The sequence below is a fragment of the Scyliorhinus torazame genome, chromosome 1, assembly GCF_047496885.1.
Source record: "Scyliorhinus torazame isolate Kashiwa2021f chromosome 1, sScyTor2.1, whole genome shotgun sequence".
NCBI classification, from domain to species: Eukaryota; Metazoa; Chordata; class Chondrichthyes; order Carcharhiniformes; family Scyliorhinidae; genus Scyliorhinus; species Scyliorhinus torazame.
In genome coordinates this window covers 387,301,626-387,314,345 of record NC_092707.1, presented here as the reverse complement: position 1 = coordinate 387,314,345, position 12,720 = coordinate 387,301,626, and the positions used below count along the sequence as shown (strand labels likewise).

The following is a 12,720-nucleotide window of genomic DNA, read 5'->3' as shown; positions in this document are numbered from 1 at the left end:
ACCCCATGGCCTCTGGCGTCAGTCGGGACTTGTGTCACCCCACGTGACCCTTTCTGTGAACGAAGGCTACAGTGCCAAGTCCTTGGGATTTCTGGCAGCTGCACTATGAGGACAAGCTGATCCTTTCTTTAATGGAAGTCAAATTCTACCCGCAGGCACTTTAGAATATTTTCAACGCCCATTTGTCCTCATTGGCACACTGCACCACCATCGTTCAGTCCAATCAACGACTTCTGAACTACCCGCAGATTTATGGACGGCCTCCAAACATGAAGTTGGTCTCACTAATGTCCCTCCCGTTGTTATTAAAGTTAAACCTGACATGCCCTTGCCCTCGATTTCACAGTACCCTTTGCGCCCCGAGGCTGAAGAAGGAGTCTCGGTCATGATTCAATCGTTCCTTCAACGGGAATTGTGGTACCATGCCAATCGCCCTGTAACACCCCGATTCTTCCAGTTCCTAAGATAGGAAGACCATCCAAATGGTGTTTGGTCCAAGACCTCCGACGTATTAATCAGATAGTGGAACCCTTACATCCTATTGTCCCAAACCCGGCGACAATCCTTAGGAATGTCCCACCGGAAACGACTGTTTTCACCCTTGTTGATTTACAACATGCCTTTTTTGCGATACCCCTCGCCCCTGAATCACAGTATTTGTTTGCCTTTACATTTGAGGGCAACCAATACACTTGGACTAGGCTCCCACAGGGCTTCATTCATTCTCCAACCCTTTTCTCACAAGCATTGCACTCCCAGTTAGTGACATTATCAACTCCTGGTGGCTCCACCATCATCCAATATGTTGATGACTTACTCCTTGCCAGCCCTGGCTTCAACGCTAACCAGCGTGACACCGTTTACCTGCTCATCCGTCTCCATTCATGGGGATATGTGATCCCGCCCACTAAAGTTCATAAAGGCCAACGGCAGGTCAAATTTTTGGGTGTCCTAATAAGTGCTACGGATCGCTCCTTACTCAGGAACGCATTACTCCTATACTGCAGATCCCATTTCCTACATCGCCCAGGCAGGTGAGAGCTTTTTTAGGATTGGTGAACTTTTGCAGACAGTGGATTCCGAATGTTACTGTCCGTACTAAAGATTTAACTCCGTACTCCTCTCAAAATGCTCCTCTTAAGTTTGAACTTCCTGATTCAGCAAAACAATCTTTTGTTACTCTCAAAAACGCCCTGGCTACCGCCCCAGCGCTAGGACGACCTATGTATGACAGACCCTTTCAGTTGTACGTTAATGTTCTTGATGAATGTGCCACTGGTGTGCTAACACAAGAACACGGTGACCGGCGTCGCCCGGTCGCCTACTATTCTACGAAACTGGATCCTGTAGCTTGCGGTCTACCTCCCTGCACCCAAATTCTTACGGCTGTCCATTTGTTAGCACAGGCAGCCTCTAATCTGACCCTTCACCAGCCAGTACAAGTGCATACCTCGCACTCTATTGTGGCTCTCCTAACGTCTCAGCAAACCCAGCATCTGACTCAAGCCCGCTTGAGCCGCTATGAGGTTTCACTATTGCAAAACCCCTACCTCTCTTTTCATTACTGTTCCACCTTAAATCCTGCTGTGTTTTCGAACAGCCCCCCGGTAACCTTGCGGACCCGCCACACGATTGTTTGCTTCGGAATCACTTCCTTACCGCGCCTCGCCCGGATTTAACGGACCGGCCTATTGATAATCCAGATCTAATTTTTTATGTTGATGGCAGTACCTCCATTTCTCTCACTGGCATCCCGCAGTCTGGATATGCCGTGGTAACCGACATTGACGTGCAGGAAGCAGCAGCCTTCGAGACCCCTGTCACCGCACAAAAAGCTGAGCTATTTGCCCTTACTCGAGCATGTATTTTGGCCACAGATAAAAGTACTAATGTTTACACTGATTCTAGGTATGCCTTTGGCGTGACCCACGATTTTGGTCACCTCTGGCAACAGCGAGGCTTTCTCACCTCTGTAGGAGCTCCCATTCAAAATGCTCTTTGGGTTAAAAATCTCCTCGATGGTATTCAGCTTCCCCATCAATTGACAATTATTAAATGTGCTGCGCCCAGAAAGGGGGACATTCCTGTTCAATTAGGAAATGCCCATGCTGATTCGGCTGCTAAGGCTGCGGCTATATCAGCCTCTCTGATTGTTCCCAGTGGGGCTAATCAGGCTCTAAACCAGGTACCTGCATTAGGAACGAAGGGCATGCCAGACATAGCTGAAGTTCAAAATTTACAGAGGGACGCCTCTGATTCCGAGCGCACACTATGGAAGTCAATGAGTGTTCACACTCCTTGACACAAGACCTCTGGCTTACTCCCATTGGTCAAGTTTGTGTTCCAAATTCTTTATTGCCGGTACTTATTGATTATTTGCATTCTTGTACCCATGTTGCCAAGGAGGGAATGGTACAGCTACTCCTGAAAACTTGGTGGCACCCAGATTTGAATACAGCAGCGCAAACGCGGCTGGATCGATGCGTTATTTGCATAAAACATAATAAGGGTAAAGGCATTAAATGCCCTCCAGGAACCACTCCCTTGCCAGATGACCCTTTTGCCTGTATACAGCTTGATTTTATCGAATTGCCAAAAGCACAGTGCTATAAATATTGTTTAGTAATAATCGATGTGTTTAGTAAATGGATTGAAGCCTTCCCCACCACTAATTGTACGGCACATACAGTGGTGAAGTTGTTGTTAACGGAAGTCATTCCTCGTTTTGGGGTACCCAAAATGGTGAGCTCAGACAATGGACCACATTTTGTAGCTCAGATCAATACTGAATTGTGCGAAGCACTCGTAATTAAACAGCAACTGCACTGCGCGCATCACCCGCAGGCTGCAGGAATTGTGGAAAGAGCCAACGGGACTTTAAAAGAAAAATTATCTAAATTAACTGAAGAAACTGGGTTAAATTGGCTAAAAGTATTACCCTCGGCACTGTTTCACATGCGAGTGACTCCCCATTCGCGGACCGGACTGTCAGCTGCAGAGATAGTCTATGGTCGGCCAATGAGGACTCCCTGGGATGCCCATGTAAAACCCCGAGATGGAGTAGACTTCCATGTGATGGGGGAACAAATGCAGAACTATTTGAAGCAATTAACACTTTCTCTGAAGTTTCTCCACTCGCAGGTAAAACAGGCACATCCCCCAGTAATGGCAGGGACAGCCGTCCCTCGATATCCAGTGATCAAACCCGGAGACCACGTGTTGGTGAAAAACTGGGACAGAAAGAAACTAGGACAACGCTGGAGCGGACCCTTCCTCGTACTGCTGACTACACCGACGTCCGTCAAGCTTGAAGGATGTTCAAGTTGGATACATCTATCCGATTGCAAGAAGATAATCTCCAACCCAGACAAGAACACAGGATGAAGATCTTCATTATAATTTTTGGACTCTCTGGACTATTTAGCCTTAATGGCCACTCGGTAGTAAAAAAACGACCTAAATGAGACCTGCCTTCCAATACCTATTTATATATGTCATATCGTTATGCCGAAAAATTGAATGTAAGCAAGTGTTGGGTTTGTACCCACATCCCCGTCCATTCGAGGGAAGGAATACCTCTCCAATCCCTCCCCTTTCATATCGCAGAGACGGTTGAATGGATTTTACGACAAAATCAAACAGGGAGCAGGGGAAATAGGGTGGATATGGAAATATGGAGATCTGCTGGCTATGACATGACTACATTTTCAGCTTCGTATCAACCTACCTATAATCATGCCTTGACTCCACCCTCCCTCACTGTCCACTCGTATAATGTTCAAGGTTCCATGTGTTTTAATAAATCAGGGAAAGGAAAGTTAATGGGGCAAAGTATGTGCAACCTTACAGTTGACTGGCAAGGACCGGTACCAGGCATATCCAACAAGGGCATGTTTAACTGTGATTGGTCCAGGGTATGGAATATAACCTCTAACATTTCATGGGGACAGACATCCCCAATCCCCTGGATGACATCAGCTGATGATTTTACGGCCTATAATGGAACCTATTTCATATGCGGCACTAAAGCATATCCATGGCTCCCCATTGATTGGACATCATCCTGCTTTTTGGGATACGTTGTACCTCAAATGCGTCACCTACACACCCTTAAGCACTCCCCCTCGTGAGCAAAAAGGACTATTTCTAAAATGGAACAGTTCTTTATGATGGCCTTTCCCTTGTACGGAGCGGGCAAGGCATCCGACGAACTGATCCACATGGCAACAGCATTGGAACAGCTGGCGAATGTAACAGCAGCAGAAGCCAGGGAAGCTGGACAGGCACTGGCTGAGATCTCAGCTGAGCTAGTAGCTGTCCGGACCGTGGCATTACAAAATCGACTGGCTTTGGATTATCTGTTAGCCTCGCAGGGAGGAGCGTGCGCTATCATAGGTCAGGAGTGCTGTACTTATATTCCAGATGGCTCTGAAAATATCACTAACCTGGCCGACCATATTAAGAGACAGGCTGCTCAAATTCAAGAGATTGGCAGTGAATTTCATGACTATAACCCGCTGGGTTGGCTAGGATGGTTGGGTCACGGATTATTTGATTGGATCTTAAAGGCCTTCCTTCTACTACTCCTAATTCTACTAGGGATAGGATTGCTTGGTTGCTTGTGTAAATGCATTTTCAAACGAGTCATGGATATACCTATTGAACTAGTTGTCATGATATGACAAAAGGAGGGAATGTGATATGGTATGAATTAAGTAATGGCATGATGGGAAAACTGGTCAATGGGAAGACTGGTCAAAAGGTTTGATACAATATAAGATAGACTGAAACTACTCATTCCAGCTCACCAGGCCCAGGTAAAGAATGCTGCCCTAACCATTTTCAGACTAGTATGGCCGTAGGCCAACTCTGCATAACTTGAAGTCTGAAAAGATCAGCGAAGGTCGAGCCATTCCAAAACACCGGACCTCGGCAACTCCTGATAAAACTAACTCGTCATAACCCAGGGCCGTAGGAATTTAAAACAAGATAAGTTCAGGAAGAAACAAGTCTATTCCGACCTTTCAATGTTCCCTCCGAGGACTAAATAATGGTATGATGATATGACCAAACATGGTCTGGTCTTTGCTTCCGTTTGTATTTCCGATCAAACTCCTGACCATACTGTTGTCACATAATCTTGATAAAGATAATGTATAAATATTGAGCTAATTCTCCGTGAAAGTGCGCAACTTGTGAAAGACTCAGCAGTTTTGTTGACTGCTCTCTGACTTCAAGTTTCAGCCATTACTGCATGCAGTTGTTTTCGAAAATAAAGCTTATTATTCTGTCTTAACGAGTGTGTTGAATCTTTCTACTACAGAAGCGGAAAAATATTGACTTTGACACAAGGGCAATTAAGGATGGGCAATAAATATTGGGCTCCCTAGTTCACATCCCATGAATGACTAAAACATAAGGAAATATTAGAATCGACGACCAAGGGCTTTGGTAAAGTTGGTAGATTTTAAGGAAAGTGTTAAAGAAGGGCAGACAAGTAGAGAGTTTCAGGGCGGAACTCCAGGGCAGTTTGGTCACCCGCAGTGGTGATTAAAATTGGAGATGCACAAGAGGTCCGAATTGTAGGAGTACAGAGATCTTGTAAGGTTTTGATGATTACAGAAGGATTTAAAAAAAACCAAGGGCTTACTTTAACCTCGGCTGCAAAGTACCTAGAGAAATGAAATGCGCAATAACTAGGAACCAACCTTAGTTTAATCATGCCAGTATGTACATTAATAACTTAGTTGTCAATCACTTGAAATATTTAAGTACCACCTGTAGCTCTCACTCACCTGGTTAAAAGGTCGAACACGGACTGCCACTTTCACACTGTCTGCACTCAGCATTTTTCATCCTTCCTTCATGTCCCCAGCTGGGTGCCCGAGCAGCTTCGTTTAGCCTGATGTTTATTGCAGGATGTCACTTTTAAAACTTTAAATGCTGTTTGCCTGGTATCCCACCTACACCACGTTCTCTCACTGAGATGTGTTACAGGTGGCTGTGCACAAGAGGGAATGGTTTCTGAATGTCAGGCTGGAGGTATCAAGTGTAGCAACTGTGTTGGCAGTGGGGGCGATGTAAGGGTTACCTGCACGCGTGTTGCCCAGCCAACAATCAGGAAGCAAAGTATCTCTTCATGATTATATACACCACAACCTGCCTCCTATCTCCATCGGTCACCAAACTCAGATAGCATACATCTTATTAGGGTGCAGTGGGGCAAAGAGAAAATGTAAATTGGATAGTTTGGGTGGTTACTGACCTTAACAGAGCATTTTGAAATGGATTAGATGCATAATAAAACAGCAAACTTGAAACTGATCTATCACATAAGGAAAGAATAGACAGCATCTCCAGTGACTGAATAGTTTTTAGAATTCCCAAGCTGGCTGAGAGCCAACACATACATTTTAAATTGAAGAGTGCAATTTAAAAAGGTCGGACTTCCCAATTAATCCCACTGCCTTCAGAGGCAATGTTACTCCCAAACAAGACAATATTTTAAACCATTGAGATTTTTCTAAATGACTTTGTAAAAGATTAATCTTGGTACGATTTTATCTTTATTTAGTAAACCATTAACATAATGGAACCCTAATAAGAGGCTGGCAGCTAACATAAACAGGATTCCAAAAGGCTTCGAAGGGCATCCAGAAAGTAAAATGGTGATAGAAAGAGGCAGCACGGTGGCAAGCACTGCTGCCTCACAGCGCCAGGGACTGTGTTCAATTCTGACATTGGGTAAATGCGGTGCCTGTGTGGAATTTGTAAATTCTCCCCGTGTCTGCGTGGGTTTCCTCCGTTGCTCTGGTTTCCTTCCAAAGCCCAAAGATGTGCAGGGAAGGTGGATTGGCCATGCTAAATTGCCCCTTAAGGTGAGGTTGCAGGAATGGGGTGAGGAAGTGGGCTTGGGGTAGGGTGGTCTTTCGAAAGGTCTGTGCAGACTCGATGGGCCGAACGGCCCCCTTCGGCACTGTAGGGATTCTATGATTCCAAAAAGAGAAGTGGGGCCAATTAGGGAACCACATGGGAATCTATGCACTGAGGCAGCGGTACTAAATGAGCATTTTGCATCTGACTTTACAATGGAAGATGCTGCTCAAGTCATAGTGAAACTTGTGGGCTGAAAAAGGTAGCGTGATGGCAGTGGAAACAATCAATGAATTCAAAAGGAAATTGGATGGGCACTTGAAAGAAATTAACTTGCAGAGCGACGGGCAAATGCGACGGACTCGATTACTCTGCGAGGTGGTGGCCTGGGTTCCTTTTGTGTCGTAAGGTACTCTATGATTAAGATGAATTTGCTAGATTGGCTGTTAAAGTCACCAGGACTCGGTGAGATGTTCCCCCAGGTGGGGTGGAGGTTGCCGAGGCACTGGCCATAATCTTCCAATCCTCCTTGATCCAGGTTAGGTGCTAGAAACTGGAGATTTGAGAAAATCTCACCCCATTCCCGAGAGGGTGACTGGAGAACTACAGACCTGTTTGACGTCAGTAGTAGGGAAAATGGTTTAAAGGGTGTGATAACTGAACACTTGGAAAGTAATGGTACCAATGGCTAGTCAACATGATTTATGAAAGGGAAACCATATTTGATAAACCTGTTGCAGAGTCTTTTGAGGATGTTACTTGTAGCATTGATAAAGGAGTAGATTGGAAAAGGGAGGCGGGTACCGGGGCAGGAGGGGGGGATGCAGGGAGGGAGGGGTTTTGTTACCTATTGCCACGTTTAAAAAAAATTTAGAGTACCCGATTCATTTTTATCCAATTAAGGGGCAATTTAGCGTGTCCAATCCACCTAGCCTGCACATCTTTGGGTTGTGGGGGCGAAACCCACGCAAACACTGGGAGAATGTGCAAACTCCACACGGACAGTGACCCAGAGCCGGGATCGAACCTGGGACCTCGGCGCCGTGAGGCAGCAGTGCTAACCGCTGCACCACCGTGCTGCCTCGGTTGGTTTTTTTGAATATCTCTCTATTAAAAATGCCTTCAATAAAAGGTTTTCAAAAAAAAAAGTAAAGGAGAACCAATGGATGTGGTGTATTTGGATTTTCAGAAGGTTTTTGCTAAGTTCTCATACAGGACGCTCGTAAATAAACTTAGAAAACATGGAATTAGGGGGTTAATATGGTGTGCTGTATGGTGTGAGAATTGGTTAGCAGACAGAAAGCAGAGTGGGAATAAAATATGATTCTCAGGATAGGCTGTTAATTAGTGGGCGGTGCTAGATTCACAACTGTTCACAATACTATGTAAATCAGTGTTTTTCAAACTTTCCCCACCAGGACCCACTTTTAGCAACTGGCTGACCTTCGGGACCCAGGCCGCTGACCTTCACAACTCACCCTTAATGCTTACCTTTAATGCGACAAGTGAGCCTGCTTGGTCCACACGATCTCACTTGCTTTGTCATTCAATGTTACATTTCTGCTTCCGGCTTCAGCTGACGACTTATGTTCTCTCTGCACCCTTTGAAAAACAACAAGAGGTCTGTCCTCCAACTTAGTCTTCACATGCCTTTGAAGTTTGGAGGGGTTTAAACTTTAATTTTCCAGTACTTACCTGCATATAACACACATGGGCTTTGCATCCGGATTTGCATTGGCAAAATTAACAATGAATGCCATGACTCAAGAAATCTTTATGCTGCTTTGTTTCTGATTTCAGCTTCTTCTTGTTTGATCACCAGAGACCCTGGAGCTCTGGATACAGCTCACACCAGCACTGCTTTGTCTGCCATGGACTCTCCCGAGAAGATCTCTCGAGCAGATTCAGTTGTGAGATCCTGGCCTGTTTGTGTCTCTGGCCCTCTTTTCCTTTTGTTACAAAATGATCCATCTTCAGTTCTTCACACAATCCTATTGCTAGCTTACTGGAAGGTACAAAATGGGGGAATCTCTACTGTGATTTCACACCCAGAGCAGGTGACGTCAGTGTACGAGGCACGTGATCTGCTCTCTGCTGCCGCTGGTGGCAAGAAGACTCCTTAGGTAAGGAGACTTTAAAAAAAATCTGGTCATGGGGTAGCGCGCTAACGTCAGGAGGAGGCAGTCTGCCTGGCTGGGGTCCGGGCCTGCGCACCACTAGCTCCGGCTGAGGGTCACGCATGCACGCAATGTCCGGCATTCTTGAAAGCTGGTTGTGGCTGGCATTTTTAAAAGCCAGTTGCGGCCATTGGGCTCCCCTTCCCATGATGAGGAATGCCACGATTGATCACTCCACGATAAATGTGAGGAACCTTCTCTCGACTTTGGGCAGCACGGTAGCACAGTGGTTAGCACAATTGTTTCACAGCTCCAGGGTCCCAGGTTCGATTCCCGGCTTGGGTCACTGTCTGTGCGGAGTCTGCACATTCTCCCCGTGTCTGCGTGGGTTTCCTCCGGGTGCTCCGGTTTCCTCTCAAAGTCCAAAGATGGGCGGGTTAGGTGGATTGGCCATGCTAAATTGCCCTTAGTGTCCAAAAAATGTTAAGAGGGGTACTCTTTGTAAGGGCCAGTGCAGACTCGATGGGCCGAATGGCCTCCTCCTGCACTGTAAATTCTATGACCCTCCCAACACCTGCCCGCAGGGCTCGACCCAGAGTTTGAAAATGACGGCTATAAATGATTTTGGGAGGTGGGGTCCAATTATAATATTTCCAAATTTGCTGATAACACACGAGTAGGTGGGAATGCAAGTTGTGAAGAGGCGGTAAGGACCCTTCAAGCAGACTTAGAAAGGCTAAATGAGACTTCCAGTAGCGGGCATGACCTGCTAGGTCACGCGGACGGCAGCTCCCGCCGGGATCGGTGTTTCGGGCCGCTAAAAGGAGCGGCGGCGGCAGTTAACAGGAGGGACCGGCTTGGGACCAGACGTGGGAGAGCCCCCCCCCCTGCTGGTGGATGGAGAGGACCAGGAGCGGAGCCGGCAGACGCGCGACCCCGGGGAAGAAGGTCGAGAAGGTCCGGGAGGACAAAATGGCGGCCAGAGAGGATCGGGAGGTGTGGGCCCAGTGGGCCAGAGAACGGCAGGAGCTCCTGAAAAACAGCTTCATGGAGCTGAAAACGGAGATGCTGGCCTCCATGGAGAGAACTGTGGTGACCCAGAAGGCGCAGGAGAAGGAGATCAAGGAGGTGAGGAGGAAGGTGGCGGAGAACGAGGACGAGATCCTGGGCCTGGCGGTGAAAGTGGAGGCGCACGAGGCGCTCCATAAGAGAAGGCAGGAGAGGCTGGATGACCTTGAGTGCAGGTCTCGGAGCCATAATCTGCGGATCCTGGGCCTTCCTGAAGGAGCGGAGGGGGCGGACGTGAGCACGTACGTGGCCACAATGTTGGGGACGCTGATGGGCGCGGGGGCCTTCCCGCGGCCCTTGGAGCTGGATGGGGCGCACAGGGTTCTCGCCAGAAAGCCGAGGGTAAACGAGCCACCGAGGGCGATGGTGATACGGTTTCAGCGCTTGGCAGACCGGGAGCGAGTCCTGCGGTGGGCGAAGAAAGAGCGGAGCAGTAAGTGGGAGAATGGCGAGATCCGAATTTACCAAGACCTGGGAGCTGAGCTGGCGAGGAGGCGTGCAGGTTTTAACCGGGCGAAGGCGGTCCTCCACGGTAAAAGGGTGGTGTTTGGGCTCCTGCACCTGGCGAGACTGTGGGTAACATACCAGGACAGGCACCGCTATTTTGGTATGCCGGGCGAGGCGTGGTCGTTCATCAGGCAGGAGAAGCTGGACCTGAACTAAGGGACTGCTGTATGCGGGTGAAATGTGCGGGTGGGGAGGGACCGAAGGGAGGACGGCGGGTAAAGCATAAGTTTATGGGCATGTCTGCCCTAGTTTAGTTGGGGGTTTTGTTGTTTGTTTTGCTTGTTTTCCAGGTGTGCGATACTAGGGGGTGGGAAACATCCGGGACGGGCTGTCCGGTGCCCGGGGAGGTCCCAGATGGAGTTTGCCCCTCTACCCTGCGGGGGAGGGGGGGGTAGGGCAGCCCGAAGGAGACAACAAGTTAAGGGTTGGTATATAGAGGCGGGAGCGGCCGGGGTCAGCACCGTTGAGCTGACTCACGGAAGCACAATGGGGGGAAACCAGAGCTAAACGGATGCTTGGCAGAGGGGGGAGGGGGTTTGGGGGGGGGGGGGGGGGGAGAAGGGGTGATGCTTTGCTGACTGAAGGGGAGCCAGGTGTGTGGTATGGATGGAGAGTCGAGCGAGGGGGCCGCCGGGGGGAGAGCTGGAGGAGGGAGGCGGGGGCACGCGGTTGGCCGAAAAAGGGAGATGGCTAGTCGGTGGGATGGGGGGGGGGGGGGGGTGGGTGGGGTGGTTACCCCCCCGACCAGGCTGATCACGTGGAACGTAAGGCACCTGAATGGGCCGGTCAAGCGGTCCCGCGTATTCTCGCATTTAAAGGGGTTGAAGGTGGACGTGGCCATGTTGCAAGAGACGCACTTAAAGCTCGCGGACCAGACGAGGCTAAGGAAAGGATGGGTGGGACAGGTGTTTCACTCAGGGTTAGACTCAAAGATCAGAGGAGTGGCTATTTTGGTTAGTAAACGACTGGCATTTGAGGCGGGGAGCATCGTGGTGGATAAGAGGGGCAGGTATATAATGGTGAGTGGCAAGCTGCAGGGGGCCCGGATGGTGTTAGTGAATGTATATGCCCCGAACTGGGACGATGCGGACTTTATGAGGCGCGTGTTGGGTAGGATCCCGGACTTGGAGATAAGTCACCTGATCATGGGAGGGGATTTTAATACGGTCTTTGATCCGAGCTTGGATCGTTCCAAGTCCAGAACGGGAAAGAGGCCGGCGGCGGCCAGGGCCTTATGGGAGTTCATGGGCCAGATGGGGGGAGTGGACCCCTGGAGGTTTATGCGGCCAAGGACGAAGGAGTTTTCCTTTTTCTCCCATGTCCATAAAGTCTATTCGCGAAAAAAACTTTGTGGAGTAGGGCGTTAATCCCGAGGGTGGAGGGGGTAGAATACTCGGCCATTGCGGTCTTGGATCATGCCCCGCACTGGGTGGACCTGTGATTGGGGGCAGAACGGGGTCAGCGCCCTCTCTGGCGACTGGATGTGGGGCGGCCGGTGGACGAAGAGGTGTGCGGGCGGATAAGGAGGAGTACTGAGAATTATGTGGGAGCGAATGACACCGGAGAGGTGACGGTGGCAGTGGTTTGGGAGGCTCTGAAGGCAGTCATTAGGGGAGAGTTAATCTCCAATAGGTCCCATAGAGAGGAGAGGGCAGAGAGGGAGAGACTGGTGGGAGAGATACTCAGGGTAGACAGGAGGTACGCGGAGGCCCCAGTGGGGGGGCTGTTGAACGAGCGCCGGAAATTACAGGCGGAGTTTGACCTGCTGTCCACGTGGAAGGCGGAGGCACAGCTGAGGAAAATGAAGGGGGCAGTTTATGAGTATGGGGAGAAGGCGAGTAGGATGCTGGCGCACCAGCTGCGCAGGAGGGAGTCGGCCAGAGAGATTGGGGGAGTGAGGGATAGGGAAGGCAACATGGTGCTGAGCCCAGAATATTTCAGGCTGCATCGGGGGACGAGACAGGGGTGTCCCCTGTCCCTGTTGCTCTTTGCCCTGGCAATTGAGCCATTGCGCTCAGGGCTTCGGGGGATTGGAGGGGACTGGTGCGCGGAGGGGAGGAGCACCGGGTGATCCCTCTACGCGGATGACCTGTTGTATATTTCGGACCCGTTAGAGGGGATGGGGGAGGTCATGCGGATCCTGGAGGACTTCGGG

The 12,720-nt window shown here is 49.3% G+C and overlaps 1 protein-coding gene across 1 annotated transcript in view; it reads right to left on the bottom strand.

Annotated features, from left to right (window-relative positions):
• Window positions 1-5,849, bottom strand: part of kif28 (kinesin family member 28) — a 114,445-nt gene extending 108,596 nt beyond the window's left edge. Inside the window, exon 1 of the mRNA XM_072507160.1 lies at window positions 5,796-5,849. Coding sequence (XP_072363261.1) covers window positions 5,796-5,849 — 54 coding nt within the window. The remainder of the gene's footprint in view (window positions 1-5,795) is intronic.
• Window positions 5,850-12,720: the final 6,871 nt, after the last annotated feature.